The following is a 16,115-nucleotide window of genomic DNA, read 5'->3' on the forward strand; positions in this document are numbered from 1 at the left end:
TCCACCCACCAGGGGCATCTCCCCTACCCGCCGGGCAGGTCCGGGGCATCTCCCCTACCCACGCACCCAGAGCACCAGCGTGTTCATCAGCCGGTCGATGCTCGTCCTCTTGAACTTGGTCCTCCCGCTGTTCTGCATCAGCTTGGTGTCGGGACCTGGGGGGTGGGAAACACGTCACCAGGAGCCCTCACCCCAGTGCCCTTCGGGACCCTCCCCTCCCATTCGGAGGGACCCCCTGTGACGAAGTGGGGGGTTCTAGGTTTTTCCATGTTTTCCAGTGGTTTGCGTGCAGAGGGGGTGGGACTCAGTGTCCCCAGGTGTTACTGGTTTAACAAGGGGAGGGGAGAGGGAGTTTGTTGTTACAGAGGTCGGGAGAGGGAACTCAGGATCCCGGCCATCCAGGAGGATGGAGACCCCAGCGACTGGTGACCTGGCGACCGGTGACCTGGAGACGCAGCTCAGGAGTCTCAGCCGGTTCTGGCCAGTGGGAGGACAATGGACTGTGGGGAGAGGACCACGGTGACCTGACCAGCCGGTTCCAGACAGAGGGGCTTGGGGGGCTGAGAGGAGAGGAGATCGAGGACTTTCTGTTTACGATCCTGTTTACCTGGAGAGAAGACAATGGACAGAGGCAGGGTTGGGGCCGGGAATATAGGAGGCCCAGCAGGGAGCAGGGGGGCTAGGGCTGGAGACGGGGAGCAGGCAGAGCCCCCCTGGATGCTGGGGGACTGGGATATGCTGTGCTGAGGCCCTGAGAATTTCCTGTGCTGGGTTCAACTCTCAATAATCTCTCCTGTTTTATGCTGGCTGAGAGTCGCTACAGGCTAGAGAACAGGGCTGGGGCGGTGGGGGGCATTATTCCCTGAGGGGCCCTCAGCAGAGACAGACGTGCTGAGGCTCAGAGAGGTGCGGCTCCAGGAGGTGGAGGGGCCTGACCCCAAGAGAGAGTGGATCCCTGAGAAGAGCTGTCACACTGAAGGGGGCACCCCCACGGACCGCACGGGGCCACGAGTGGGCATGATCTGTGAGTCTGTGACATCCCACTGAAGCTCTGCCTGACATCTGGTCGCTCGTAGGGCTGGGAACAGCCCCCTCCATGGGGAGGACTGATTACATGGCAGAGCAGGCCGTGGGGAGAGGGGACAGGCCCCGGCGTTAACACAACCACCACCCCCATGCCCCCACCTGCGAAGACAACGAGGCCAAAGCACCACTCGGTGTTGCGAAGCATGCAGCCCCGCAGCAGCATGTTCTGGTTGCTCAGCTGGTATTTGTTCTCCTTCCAGTACAGGGTCCCGCTGAACTTGTCCAGTTTGTTGTTGGGGGGCTCGCAGATCACCTCACCTGGGGAGAGAGCCAGCAGCCTGGTGTGACGAACTGGGAAAGTTCTTAATGTTTTCTCTGAATACTGTATTGGTGCCTCAGTGTCCCCATGGCAGTTCTTAAGTCTCTGGCAGAGCCAAGGGCCAGTGCACCTAAATGCCTGGCACTCTGTCTCCTAGCAACTGATGGCCTGGGCCCCTCCCCTGCAAAGGTGCCAGCTGAAGGTGTTGGAGACAAAGGGATCAGGTGACCTCCTGGCCCGGGAAAGGAGCTGAGCAGAGAGGAGGGGCTGGGAGGGGTTGTGAGTCTGAAGCTGGCTGGGGTCGAGGGTGGAGGGCAAACCTGGGGGTCTGGCTCACTGCCCCTAGAATGGACCCAGCCGAGGGGTCCGGTTCGCTGTATCTACAAGCTCTGTTTTAGACCCTGTTCCTGTCATCGAATAAACCTCTGTTTTACTGGCTGGCTGAGAGTCACGTCTGACTGCAAAGTGGGGGTGCAGAACCCTGTGGCTTCCCCAGGACCCCGCTGGGGTGGATTCGCTGTGGGAAGCACACGGAGGGGCAGAGGATGCTGAATGCTCCAAGGAGAGACCCAGGAGGTGAAGCTGTGTGAGCTTCTTGCCCTGAACAAGTCTGCTCCAAGGGAGAGGAGGTTCCCCAAAGTCCTGACTGGCTTGGTGGGGTGCAGTTCCAGAGCATCGCCCGGTGACTCCGTGACAACTGGTGGCAGCGGCGGGACGTACTGCACCCCGTGAATGGCGCTGCTTGCAGTAAGTGACTGGGGAGCACTAAAACAAAGGAGGGATAATGAGGACCAGGCATGCTGAAGGCTCAGAGTGGGGCGGTTTCAGGGGGCAGTTAACCTCTGGGAGCGTGTGACCAGTGAGAAGGACTGTTGGAGTAACAGGGTACCCCTGAGGACTGCAGCGAGCAGTCTCAGGGGCGGAGGAGCTTGCTGCTCGACCCTGGGAGAGAGAAGGATTTTTGCAGTAGCAGGGTTCCCCTGGGGATTGCAGCGAGCTGTCCCAGGGGCGGAGGAGTCTGCAGCTCGACCCTGGCAAAGAGGTGGTGATCACGAGAAGGGCTGGCACACCAGGGGTTCTTCCTGGAAACCATGGGGGAGCCAAGAGCACACAGGCCTGTGAGTCCAGAGCCACTTGGGAACGGTGAAGTGATGGCCTATCACCATCTCCTTGAGAAGGACATTGTGATCCTGTGCACAAAGAGAGGGTTACGCATGGGGAAATTCACCAAGGCACAGTTAATCGTGCAGTTGCAGGAGGAGGATTGCTCTGAGGAGCAGATTCCTGGCCCAGATGGATCTGAAGCAGCTGGGGCAGCAGCCAGGCATCCCCGGGAGTCTGGTCCCCAATCAGACGAGGGTCTTCACGACTGGGTTCCCCATCAGGAGATTGGAGACGGATGGGATGGGAGCAGAGCCCGAGAGAGCGAGAGGACCGTGAGAGAAAGCAAGAGCCTGAGGAAAAGCTGCAGGAGAAGCAGCAGCAGCGTGGACTGGTGATGGTGGAGCAGAGAGACGTAGGGGGCTGCCCAGGGGTCAGTGGGGAAACACGCCTGCAGGGGCGAGACCCTGGGACAGAGAGAACTGTGGTGGTGCAGCCCCAGATGCTGAGGGACTGTGGGACCTGGGTGAAGTTCCCTGGGGTGAAGCCCCTCGCCCTGCCTATGGCCCAGATCCCTGTGCAGACCCAGAAGGGGTCGGGCTGGCTGGTGGTTGGGGTTCTCCAGGATATCGGCTGGGAGGCCCTGTTGGGGGGTGACTGTCTCCCCATGGGACAGGATCCAGGCCCCGCTCCTGTAATGGCCGAGGGTTTGAATTCAAATCCAGGGAACCAATTGGCTAGGATGGAAATGGTCAGTGAAAATGCAAATAACCTGGCTGGCAGGGGGGAGGGGCTGCTGGCCTCAGGATACCTGCCTACCTGTAACCAGCCCCCTGGGGCTGAGTGGGAGGGAGAGATGCTCCCTGCCCCCTGCACACCGGAGAGGGGGCTCACGCTGGCTCTGATGCTGTGACCAGAGCAGAGAGGTCGCTGCCTGTCCCCACTGGGACAGCAAGGGCAGCGCTGAGCACGGGGGGAGCTGAGACCCCAGCTGAGTGGGGGGACACCCGGGCAGGGCAGGTCGGCTGCCAAACAGGTTTGCCTGGTCCAGACGTGCTGCTGGGAAGTGATTACACAGCAGGAAGGGAGCTACCAGGGACAGGGCTCAGGGGGGCTGTGACCCCAGGCCCAGCCAGCGAGAGGGAGCAGGTCCCACTCCCTGCCCCAGCTGCTGGATCCCAGACCGAGCTGCAGAAGGATCCCTCCTTGGAGAAGCTGAGAGAACTTGCTGGCCACAGCGCTGCAAACCCCCTTGGGGAAGGCTGCAGGGACAGAGTCCTGCAAGAGAAGGGATTCCTGTACCGGGAATGGGCTCCCCAAGGGGAAGTAGAACTGGGGGAAATCGGGAGGCAGCTGGTGGTGCTCCAGGAATGCACAGGGCTCTTCCCATTTGAGCTGCTGGATGGGAGGAGAGTGAGGGGACCCCTGGACCTGAAGAGGGAGGATTGGATGGAGAAGGGGGAAGACCCCCGGGGGGATCTCTTCCCTAAGGTGGGAGCCAATCTCCCCATCAGGTGTTCCCCATTCAGAGTCACTGGGAAAGCAGCCCAGAACCTGGAGAGAGAGGTCAGGGACATGCTGGCTTTAGATGGGATCCAGCCATTTTACAGCCCATGGGCCTCACCCGTGGGCCTGATCCCCAAGGGAGACAGGAAGGTCTGGTTTTATGGGGGCTATCAGAATCTTAAAGCCATCCCAGTGTCCGATGCTGACCCCATGCCTAGGCCTGGGGAGATTCTAGACAAGCTGAGAGGGATGGAGAACTTGGCCCTGGCAGACACTGATAACATGTGCATCTTTAGCCAGACCTGGGAGGAACAGGTGTCCCAGGTGAAGAGGGGGCTGGGCTGCCTCAAGAAGGTGGGACTGACGGTAAAAGCTAAAAAATGCAAGGGGGGACAGCAGAGGTGTTGTGTCTGGGCCACAAAGTGGGAAGTGGCTGCCCAAGCCCAGAACTGGCAAAGGTCAAGATGGGGGCTCTTAACCAAGGGAGCCCAAATCACAAACCAGAGGGCTGGGAAAAGACCCAATCCCAGCTTGAACCCCAGGGGTACTGGGGTGGCAAAGGGTGTGGGCTGCATAAACCTTCCCACATGCGGCCTGCAAGTGCCATCAAGCACACCCGACCTAAGGGAGGGCGTAAGACTGAACTGTCCTGGTGTAACTCACACCAAGGGATGGGAGAGATGCTGGGGCATCCATGGGAACCTTGCTGGGTTCGAACTTCCCCAGGTCACTGGCTGAAGTGACCTCGCTCAGTTCGGTCTCGAAGGGGGGAGAGATGTGACGAACTGGGAAAGTTCTTAATGTTTTCTCTGAATACTGTATTGGTGCCTCAGTGTCCCCATGGCAGTTCTTAAGTCTCTGGCAGAGCCAAGGGCCAGTGCACCTAAATGCCTGGCACTCTGTCTCCTAGCAACTGATGGCCTGGGCCCCTCCCCTGCAAAGGTGCCAGCTGAAGGTGTTGGAGACAAAGGGATCAGGTGACCTCCTGGCCCGGGAAAGGAGCTGAGCAGAGAGGAGGGGCTGGGAGGGGTTGTGAGTCTGAAGCTGGCTGGGGTCGAGGGTGGAGGGCAAACCTGGGGGTCTGGCTCACTGCCCCTAGAATGGACCCAGCCGAGGGGTCCGGTTCGCTGTATCTACAAGCTCTGTTTTAGACCCTGTTCCTGTCATCGAATAAACCTCTGTTTTACTGGCTGGCTGAGAGTCACGTCTGACTGCAAAGTGGGGGTGCAGAACCCTGTGGCTTCCCCAGGACCCCGCTGGGGTGGATTCGCTGTGGGAAGCACACGGAGGGGCAGAGGATGCTGAATGCTCCAAGGAGAGACCCAGGAGGTGAAGCTGTGTGAGCTTCTTGCCCTGAACAAGTCTGCTCCAAGGGAGAGGAGGTTCCCCAAAGTCCTGACTGGCTTGGTGGGGTGCAGTTCCAGAGCATCGCCCGGTGACTCCGTGACACCTGGTACCCCTCAGCCCAGACCCACAGGCTTCTGGCAACCCGGGCGCAGGGGCTGGGATTCAGGCTGGGCTGAGAGCTTCATTCAGACATTCCCAGCCCCTCCCAGCACGGGGCATGGGAGGGAGCGGGGCGGGAGCAGGCAGGTCCCCCCTACAGCCTGGTGACACAGTTACACCCGGCAGGAGCCAGCAGGTCGATCACCCCGTGTCTGACCATCTCCTCAGTACCTGGCCCCACGGGGTCGGCACTGTGAGGTGTGTGTGTGGGGGAAACAATTTCAGAGTGAGGTGCCGTGAGAGGGGAGGCAGGGAGCTGCCCCAGCCAGGCTGGGGACAAGGACACCGCCAGACAGCCTGTGTTTCCTGGCCAGGGACCTCCAGGGAGGCAGCTAGCCCCGAGAGCTCTTGGCAGAGGGGCCGCTGGGCTCAGAGTATGTGGGAGCGGAACTGGCCCAAAGGGTGACCCATGACAGGGACTCTGCCAACAGGGGCTGGCTCAGGGGTCCCAACTCTCTGGCCGGGACAAGTGCTGCAGGGACCAGGCAGTGGGTGAGAAATGCCAAATGAGACAGGAAAGTCGCTGGTTACTAAGGCCAGGCTATAAACTGCATCTTATGTTTCCTTTTATGTGCGGCCTTACATTCCCAGATCTGAGCCTGGCTTGAGTTGGACTCTCCCTCGAGCTCTGCTAAACCAACGGCAGGTTGGCTTTACTCCAAACGTGCCAAAGTGCCTCGTGCTAAGGAGAGTGTCGAACTGGGGGGAAACCAGGGGGCCCTGCTTCCCTGGAGTCGGTGCCCACTGGGGGTGCCGGAAGCAGGGGACGGGGCACTTGAGTGTACTGACATGGGCTATGTAAACCGCTGGGCTGCACCGGGAAAGGGGAGGGCTCCCGGAGCAGAGCGCCTGTGTGGCCAGCAGCTGGTGGCTGGGCAGCGTTTCCCCTGGTGGGCATAGACTGGGCTCCCTCTCGCTGTGAGCAGGGGTAGGAATTTACCCTCAACCCCTCAGGTAACCCCCAAAAGTGCCACCCCCAAAGCACGTAATGAGAATGCAGAGAGAGAAAGGCTGAGCGTGCAGGGCTGCCCTGGCCCCCGCACTCACCATGAAACTGGGCCAGCTTGCTGATGTCCCCCAGCTCCGAGGTGACAGGAATGGCCTGGCGCACTTTCATGTTGGTCTCTCTGGAAGGAGGAGAGGCAGCGTGGGCCGGGGCGAGGGCACAGAACAGGGGCCTGAACACCTGGCCCCATACCCTGCCCAGCCTGGGTCTGTCTCGTGCATGTAGCATGAGTGCTGGGGACAGGCCGTCTCCCACTGCATCTGTGCAGGGCCTAGCGCGATGCCCCTGTCCTGGCCGGCGGCCGTGCCAGTGCGGGAACGGCTTGCGATCATGCCGGGCAGCAACTCACTGGGCTTGCCTGAGGGTGCCAACTGGGGGGACGAACTGCTCCGGGGCAGAGCTGCGTCACGAAACTGGCCAGGGCGACGCTCACCCCCGGGACTCTCCTGAATTCAGCCGGGCCTGCGGGAGCCGGGATAAGTGCTGGCTTTGGGGAGAGAGACACAGCGCCGGCTGCGTGGGATGTGGGCCAGGCAAACCGATTACGTAATCTTTATTCTGTGGACGAGTCTCGGACTCCCCACACTGGGCTCCGGGGCCAAGAAACCCAAGTACTCTGAAAACGCTGCCGGGTGCCCTGCCAACACCGGGGGGGGGGCTGAACCCAGTAGGGGCCGGAGGTGTCTGGCTCAGTCGGACTCGCTGGGCAGAGCTGACGGGGCCAAGCAGGAGGCCTGCAGCCCAGAGGCTCGGTCTGGGAGGCGCTGAGGCCCCACACTGCCCCTGGCTTGCGGATCCTGCTGGCTCTGAACGGCGTTGCTGATGGATGCAGCATCCATGCTGGGGTGCCCCTCACACCCCTAGCGGCTGGCCGGGAGGAGGAGAGACGAGGTCACTCACCCATCGAGCTCGGCCGTCTCTATGTAGCATAGCCCATGGGGTTCGCTGCTGGAGAGGAGCAGGAGGTCAGCCTGTTGGGGAAGAGGAACAGTCAGGGCTGAGCTGCCATGGGGGTCCCTGCCGCCTCCCCCAACCCTGACGTTCCGTATCCCTGCCACTGGGGGAGACGCAGGCTCCTCGCCCCGCCGAGACCCGGACAGGCCAGCCTGCCACCGGCTGCTCAGACCGCCTCTTGCCAAGGTGGCAGGTGCTAGCGCATCCCCAGGGGAGGACCCCTCACCCCTAGGACAGGGGAGAGACTCCTGCCCCCCACCTGGAAGGCAGCTCTGGGTTGGGGGCTCCGCACACAGGCTGCAGGGCTGGACTCACCGCCACAAAGTGGTTGTTCTCCAGCTTGATGATGTCTCCGACACGCACGTTCATCCACTGCTCCTGCTGGAGACTGTGGGGGCGAGAGGAGCAGAGTCAGGGGGTCTGGGGAGCAGGAGCCCCCCACACTCCCCTCCCATCTCAGCCATGCCTGTGCTCCAAGGCCTTTCCCTGCCTGAGCCCATGAGAGCAGCGGCTCTGAACCACCCCCCCATCCCTTCTTCAGAGGAGGCCTGCTCCCCACAGCCCCTCTCCCATGGAACTTCTGTGCCGGATGCTGGGGGAGGCAGACAGCCCATTTTCAGCTGGGGAACTTGCCTCCCTGTGGCCCCCCAGGGCCTCCCTCAGGCCGGGGCCCCAGGACACTCACGTTCCATTGATCAGCACCTGAGATTGGCGATTGTTCACCTGGTTGTCACTCTTGTGGCGGAACTGGAAGGGGAGGGCAAAGACCTCGGTCAGGGGATCCCAGGAGGGGCCCCATTCCACCCACCTGCACCCAACACGGGTTGCCGAGCCTGGGCCTTCCCAGGAGTAGGGGGGACAGCAGCTTGGCCTGGCAGTGCCCGTCCTCTTGCCCCCGAGCAGTGCCCGGCTCCATCCGGACCACACACTGGACAGCGGACCCAGGTTCACCTCCCCATGCTCAGGGCAGCTGGAGGGAATGCTGCTTCCCCCCTGTACCCTGCCCCCCACCCCGGGCACGGCGGATCACTCACGTAGTCGTCAGTGGCATCTTTGACAGCTGTGATAGTTAAGACGAGAACCAAAGGCACGATGGTGGTGAACCAGGAGAGTGAGGAGATCTGGGGGATCAGCTGGAGAGAGGGGGGTGGGGTTACACACAAAGGGCACCCCACCATCGCCGCCCCGGGGACCCCAGGGCTACCCAGCCTGGCCAGCAGGGGCACCGTGCAGGGAGGGATGCTGCATGCAGAAGGCACTGGACCCCACTAGCCTAGGCAGGGATCCCCAGCAGGGTTCCACCCGGGGGCACATCCCCTCCCCTCCCCAGGGGACCCCCCCCCAAGCCAGCCACTGTACGATACCCAGGGAGGGAGGGGCCGTGTCCCCCCCCCACCTGCAGGATGAGGAGAAAGAGGAAATAGGTGTTGGCCACTTCCTGGAACTGCTCGAAGAGGTTGACGGGCAGGAAGGTGATGATATTGTACTTGGAAGTCTGGATACAGTTACTCTGGAGAGAGACGGTGGGAGATGGGCGGATTAGGGGAGACACGGACCACGGGTCCCACTCTGAAGGGCCCAACCCCAACCATGGGGACCCCCTAAGAATCCCTCCCCACCCCAGCTCTCCTACATTCCACTCACCCCAAGGCTCAGAGAGGAGGAAAACCACTGTCTGAGCTGGCAGCCCGGACTCCTGGGTTCTGTTCCCAGCTCTGACTCGCAGGGGCCCTCTCTCGGCCTCTGTTTAGCCCCCTGTACACGGGGGAGGGGTCGATAGCCCAGGAGGGAGGACGGGGCGAACAAGCAGAACCAGCATCTCTGGCCCCACCCTCTGACAGCTCGCCAGGCAAGGCACCACCACAGCCCAATGCCAGACACACACCCCCCACCCCACGAGCTGGCCTGAAATAGCACCAAGAAGAGCAAGAGGCTGGGCACGAGGAACAGCTAAAAATAACCTTTCCCTGCCCCCTCCCACAGCAAAAAATGGCGGGGGGAAAGGCCAAGGTGAACTGCTCCCATCCCGCCACCACAGTGCTGGCAGAAGCAGCTGGTTAATTAGCCAGACATGTAAATGCATCGGGGACTCCCGTGGGCCCTCCAGAAGCCAGGAGGAGGGAGGTGTGGTGCCCGGCTGTGGTGGCAGCCCCCCCACCGGGACGTCCCAGCGCCTTCAGCTCCGCGTTATTAATAGATACTCAGCAGCAGAACTTTCTCATGGACAAAAGCCTATTTTTAGCTCCTACCCCCGACCCCCAGAGGAGTCAGACGAGGACAGTGACCTGCAACCCAGAACCACGATCCCCCAGCACTGCACGCCCCACGTCCCCCAGGCAGAGCCACCTCCCCGCAGACCCGCATTTCCCCACTGGGTCCCACGCCCCCAGCCCCACGCGGGGAACCCAAGCCAGAGCCGCCTCGGCAGTGACTCTGCACAGGAGGGGAGAGCAGAGTTAGGGGCGCAGGGACAGATGGGGAGAAACCTTTGGGGTGGGCCTGGAGACAGAGAGTCTATGGGTCACTGACCCCCACCCCATCAGCCATGCCCAGCTGCCCATACTAGTCAGGCCCTGCAAGGCGGGGGCAGTTGCCACACACCCCCATGGGCTCCATGGCACTCACCGCATACTGGAACTTTTCGTTGTACTCTCGGGCATTGGCCTTCACCCGCCTTTCTTCCTCTGCAACAGAACCCGGTTCAGCCGGAGAACGACGAGCCCTGCACATGCCCCCTGCCAGGGCCACTACGCCAGCCCATAGCCGACACTCCAGATACAGGATAACCTTGATGGGACATGGGCCCACCCTGCCCCCCAGCTCTGCCAGTGCCCTTCACTCCCGACCCGCAGTCCCTCAGCTCGGCTGGGCCCCCCAATTCTGACCCCCAGACCCCCAGCTTGGCTGGGCCCCCCAATCCCAACCTGCAGCCCCCTAGCTTAGCTGGGCACCCAGTCCTGACCCACAGACCCCCAGCTCCACTGGGCCCCTCACTCCCGACCTGCAGTCCCCTCGCTCAGCTGTCCCCCCAATCCTGACCCATAGACCCCCAGCTTGGTTGGGCCCCCCAATCCTGACCCGCAGCCCCCCAGTTCCGCTGGGCCCCCCAGTCCTGACCCGCAGCCCCCCAGCTCTGCTGGCCATTCCTCCCCAGCTCTGCCCCCCCACCATCGGAAGCCTCTCAATCTGGATCTGGTTTCGGGTCAGAGCTCTGGAGTGTAGAAACTCCACACTCCGCCCCCCCCGAGATTAAGGGGGTGGGAACTCTGCGCCCCAAGGGACATACAAGCACTCTCAGCTCTCCAACCCCGTCCCAGTCACACAGAAACCCGAACCTGAGCTGCAGGCCCCAAGGCAAGGCGGATTGAAGAGAAGCAATGTCTACAGTGTACGTCTGACCCCATGGAACCCCATTGGCACCGAAACCCTTCACTGGCCCCAGATGATAGCCCCCTCCAGCCTCATTTAAATATTTAAAGGAACTGCGCTCCAGCAGTGGATGGGACTAGCAGAAGGAAAATGTGCCGCTCCCATTACACGGACCCGCCCCCCGGGGCCAGAGGACCTCTTACCTGGGGGGTGTTTTTTTGCACACAACTCCATGGCATCCACGTCCGGCTAGTCAGGCCCATGGGAGACCCTGCACCGAGGGGAAGGGGGAGAAAAACACGTCAGGAGAGCCAGAGACCCCACTTCCCACCCTGCGGCTCCAGGACCCACAGCCTAGAAAGTGCTGGCAGCTTCTATGGCTCCCCCCAACTCCCTCCTGGGGGCTGAGGGAGGGGAGAGAATTGGGGGTGATTGTGATCAAGTCAAACTGACCAGAGCCAACACAGCCTGAACCCCTCAGTGCCAACCAGCAATGCACCCCCTGCCCCCGCTGCACACAGACCTCTGTCCATGCTCCTCGGTTCCGACCTACAGCTCCCTGCTACCCCAGCCCTGCCCCACATCGCTCAGCAGTTGTTCTAGTAAGTCCCTAGACGCACCCCAGTCTCTGCACCCCCTTCCCACTCTGGGGGATAGTCCCAGGGATCCCGTGCCCGATGGGGCCCGTGGGGAGTGGAGGCAGCCCCAGCTGGCAGAGCTGCTCCCTGGGAGCCTCCCCGCCCAGCAGGATGAGCGGCCCAGGACACCGCTCAGCTATGCAGCCCCAGGACACGTGGCTGTGGGACCCTGGGGCAGGGCTCAGACCCTCACGTCTGGCTCGCTGCGCCTCCTCCCACGCCTGCCCATACGTGGGCAGCCAGGAGCTAGGATGGCAGCTGCTTGCTTGCAGCCACCCTGCTCCAGGCTGGGAGTAGGGGGAATGCACAGTACAGGCCCCATTCACACGCTGTCAACAGAGGCGCTGCGTATGGTGCAGGCCTGGAACCGCCATCCCTTGTGCCCAGGCCTGGCCCTCCCAACCTGCCCCAGACACACCTGATGAGCCAGGTTACTAGGGCGCACAGCTCTGCGCATGGCCCCCGAGGAGACACGGAGCTCAGGGCCGGCCCCAGGGATCTGAGACAGTCGCTGCTGGGATCAGCATGGCGGGAGCCTCAGAACGATCAGACCTGGGGCGATAGGGAATCAGGAGCCCCACGCATGGCAGCACCCAGGGGCTTGACTGTTTCCTGTCCAGCGTCCGTGGGCAGCAGGGGCAGCAGCATCTGGAGCTCCTGCCTGCGGACGTGCCTGGCCCACCCCACAGGGAGATGTCTTCAACCCGCCCAGAGAGCCGGAGTCCCAGGCATTCAGCTCCCATGCAGAGCACACTGCCCAGGGAAGAGAGATAGCTGGAGGCTGCTCCCAGAGACCCTAGCGCAGGGAAGCTGGGCACAAGGCCCTGTCCTAGATCTCTTTGCACTATGTCCTAGGAGCCCCAGAGAGGCTGCAGGCAGTTTGACCAGAGCCCCACATGGGTATGTCAGAGCCACTAGCAGCACAGAGAGTACAGCCCCATGCACCCCACTCCCCTGCTCCAGCATCCCCCCAACTTTCAGAGGGGAAACTGAGGCACGGAGGCTGGCTGGCCCAGTGGTTCGGGTGCTGGTCTGTGATTTGGCAGACCTAGGTTCAGTTCCCAGCTCTGAGACAGTCTCCCTGTGAAGTGGGGAGGGTCTTTCTCTCCCTGGGTGTCTGTGCAGCCCCTGGGGATGCTGCCAGCGCATCCCCACTCGACTCTGACTCCCCTCCAGGCTCCTGGAGACTCCCCCAGGGCTCCCTCTCCCCGGATAACACTGCCACGGGCCTCCATCAGTGACACACCCAGCACAGGATGGGGCCATGGAGGTGTCACTGAGGCAAGAGCCTGAACCGTGGGGAAAGGCCGCACAGGCAGTGGCATGGCCGGGCAGAGAACTCAGGTGTCCTGGCTGCTCATCACGCCCCTGCGTGTGATCAAGAGGTGCAGATCAGTGAGCCAGGCCCAGCAGCCACACCACGACCTGAGAGCAGAGGGACAGGAAATGGAGGGGGATGGGTCAGAGGCAGTAGGTGCAGAGACCATAATGAAGGGGGGAGGGGGGAGCCTGAAGCACATGGAGCCCCGAGATGGGGGGTGGGGGGAGGGCCCTCAACTTCACCCTCCTCCCTGCCCCATGCCCACACCGCTGGGGACTCCACAGGTGGCAGCAGCTGGGCCTTGGGGGCAGAGAACACTCCAGGAGGGGCTACCCAGAGCAGAGAGACCAAGCCAAGGGTGCAGGGGCACCATAATCTAGTAGCCCAGGCCCAGACAGGAGCCCAGACTCCAGGGTTCTCTCCCCAGCATTGGGAGGGGAGTGGGGGCTAGTGGTTAGAGCAGGGTGGGCTGGGAGCCAGGACTCCTGGGTTCTCTACCCAGTTCTGGGAGGGGAGTGGGCTCTGGGGGGGGTGAACAGGTCTCCTCACCCCCACTAGGGGCCTGTAACCCCTACAGTGTTGGGGGCAGACAGCTCGGACTGCAGGCAGGGCCTCCATCTCCCTCTGCCCGTACAGTGCCCAGCGCCACAGGGCTGCAGCACCAGACATCTCCTGCCTGGCTGCAACTGCTCAGAGGAGGCTGACCTGGGACAGGGCACCCAGCTGGGACACCAGGGAGCTCGGTTCCATTCCTAGCTTTGCCACCGGCACCCCAAGGGCCCTTGGACGCATCACTGATGCCCTCTGGGCCTCCGGTGCCAACCGTAAAATGGGAGAATAATCCTGCCTAGGCCCATTCAGAGGTGATTGCAGGGAATGTGTTTCCCTGGGTCTGCACAGCGCCCAGCGCAACGGGGCGGCCCCAATCCTCAGTCCATCTGGCACAAGGGGGTGGCCCGGGGTTCTCAGTCATGGCCCAGTACAAGGGGGCAGCCCTCAATCTCGGGCGGGGCCCCCCAGGTGCTACTCTGAGATGCAGAATAAGACTAAAAGAAACAGCCCCAGCAGACCTGGCTGATTTCTGCGCCCAGGGGCTAGTTGGGCCCCCAGGGGGGAGAAGAGCCCCCCAAAAACCCACCTGCCAGGTTTAAATATGTCCCCAGCGCATTTGGAGCCAAACCCAGCTGGGCTGGGACTCTCCCAGCTCCCCCCACATGCGGTCAGACCCGTGGGGCCTGGTGCCCACGTGGGGGTTGCGGAGGGGGGGCGGGCTGGGCTCCAGCGGGGGCGTACAGAGCTCGGGGGTAAATCTGTGCCTCTTGCACGGGGGATCTGGGTCCCCCCCACCCCAGGGAGCGGCCCAGGCCGGGATGCGGCGCGGGCCGGGGGGGCTCTCCCAGGCCGGGTGACACGAAAGCAGATTCTGCTCCAGCCGCAACCAGAGCCAGAGCCGGGCCCCACGGCCCCCCCCCAGCCCGCGCCAAAAACCAGAGCGGGGCTGGGAAAACCCTTCCCCACGGCGTCCCCCGCTGCCGGGCGGAGAACCTGGGAGCAGATCCCGCATCGTCCTCCTGCCTCCCCCCGCCCGCAGCACCCCCTCCCCTCCCTGCAGGAGCCCCCCTTCCTGCCCCTCCCCCCAGCATCCCCCTCCTCTCCCTGCAGGAGCCCCCCCGTCCTGCCCCCTCCCCCCAGCATCCCCTTCCCCTGCCTGCAGGAGGCCCCCCTTCCTGCCCCCTCCCCCCAGCATCCCCTTCCCCTCCCTGCAGGAGCCCCCCCGTATCACCCTCCCCTCGCCCCGTCCTGCCCCCCCACCGTCCCCTCCCTGCAGGAGCCCCCCCCCGCTCTCTCCATCACCTCCAGGAGCCGCTGCCTGGCGCTCCCCCCGCTGCAGAGCCCCACCCGGGGGGGCCGCGCCTGCCCTCCCCCCGCCCCCTCACCTCTGCGAGCAGCCCCCCCGCCCCGTCCTTGCAGCGGCGGGTGCGCGGGGCGTGGGGGGAGGCGGCCCCGGTGCTGCGCGCAGCCCCAGCTCGGTGCCAGCGCCTGGGGAGGGGGGGCGGAAGTGATGAAAGAGGCAGAGCCCGGCCGGCTGCGGAGCTGCCATGGGGGGCTGGGGGACGGGTTAACCCCTGGCACGCCGGGGGGGGGCGAGATCCGCGGGGCTCAGCTCGGCTCCTGCCTGGGAACCGGGCCCGGTGCAGCCCCTGGCCGCGGGGACCGTCCCCGGCTCCCCAACCCTGGTACACCCGGGACCCCTCCCCAGCCCCCCAAGCCTGGTACCCCTCCCCCGGCCCCCCAGCCCTGGTACACCCGGGACCCCTCCCCAGCCCCCCAAGCCTGGTACCCCCGCCTGCCTGGGATCCCTCCCCGGCCCCATCTCCGGCTAGTCCTGACCTGGACCTCCAGGACCCCTCCCCCAGACCTCCAGCCCTGGTACCCACCCCCCGCCCGGGACCCCTCCCCCAAACCCCAACCCTGGTACCTGGACCCTTTCCCCAGGCCCCTGAGCCCTGGTACCCGGCCCCTCCCCAGGACCCCTCCCCAGTCCCCTCAGCCCCATCTCCAGCTAATCCTGACGCGGCCCCCTGGGACCCTTCCCCCAGCCCCCCAGCCCTGGTACCCAGCCCCCAGACCCTTCTCCGGCTAGTCCTGACCTGGCCCACGTGGGACCCTTCCCCTGGCCCCCCAGGACCCTTCCCCCAGCCCTGGTACCCAGCCCCCAGACCCTTCTCGGGCTTGTCTTGACCCGGACCTCTGGGACCCCTCCCCCAGCCCTCTCTGTCCCCTTCTCTGGCCAGCCCTGACCTGGTACCCGACCCCCCTGGCCTCTTCTCTGGCTAGTCCTGACCTGGTACCCGGCCCCCCTCTGTCCCCCTGTGCTACCTGGCTTGCCTGGCTTCTTCTCTGGCCAGCTGTGACCTGGTACCCGGCCCCCTGGCCCCTTCTCTGGCTAGCTTAGGGCTAACCTGGTCCTCCCCCTCGGACCCCGTCTTGCTCCCTGGCTGCCGGCTCCTTCTCTGCCTGCGGTGCTGTTGTACCCTGTGGTCCCAGTAGCACAGAGAGACAAGGTGGGTGAGGGAGGATCTTTTAAGGAACCAGGCTCTGTGGGGAGAGGAGGTTTGGAGCCTGGCCCAGCTGTTCTCCAGGCCTGGCCATGCCGGGTGAGAGCTGGAAAGCCCGTTCGTGCCCCTGCAGACCTGGGCTATCACCGCCCCCACCTGGTCACCTGGCATTCATCTGGCTCCGAACTGATCACCAGGCTGCTGCTCAGGGCAGCACATGTTCAGTCCCGTGCCAAGCAAACCCGGCAAGGCAGCCCCTACCTCACCGCCACATCGCCTGGCTGCGAATAGTCAAGCGTGATTTGATGGT

General features: G+C 63.5%; 1 protein-coding gene across 4 annotated transcripts in view; it reads right to left on the minus strand.

Moving 5' to 3' along the window:
* Nucleotides 1-16,115, minus strand: part of ATP8B2 (ATPase phospholipid transporting 8B2) — a 33,184-nt gene that overhangs the window by 15,532 nt on the left and 1,537 nt on the right. For 2 of the 4 annotated variants that reach the window (XM_030541791.1, XM_030541795.1), the window contains exons 1-11: nt 14,684-14,766; nt 10,991-11,058; nt 10,044-10,102; nt 8,815-8,928; nt 8,453-8,551; nt 8,104-8,165; nt 7,734-7,806; nt 7,365-7,435; nt 6,506-6,585; nt 1,186-1,344; nt 67-155 (exon numbers count right to left, since the gene is read on the minus strand). In XM_030541791.1, the coding sequence (XP_030397651.1) occupies nt 67-155; nt 1,186-1,344; nt 6,506-6,585; nt 7,365-7,435; nt 7,734-7,806; nt 8,104-8,165; nt 8,453-8,551; nt 8,815-8,928; nt 10,044-10,102; nt 10,991-11,021 (837 nt within the window). In that variant the 5' untranslated portion in view covers nt 11,022-11,058; nt 14,684-14,766. The other 2 variants (XM_030541792.1, XM_030541794.1) reach the window with 2 other exon arrangements.

Source organism: Gopherus evgoodei, chromosome 24 (assembly GCF_007399415.2).
Source record: "Gopherus evgoodei ecotype Sinaloan lineage chromosome 24, rGopEvg1_v1.p, whole genome shotgun sequence".
Taxonomy (NCBI): Eukaryota; Metazoa; Chordata; order Testudines; family Testudinidae; genus Gopherus; species Gopherus evgoodei.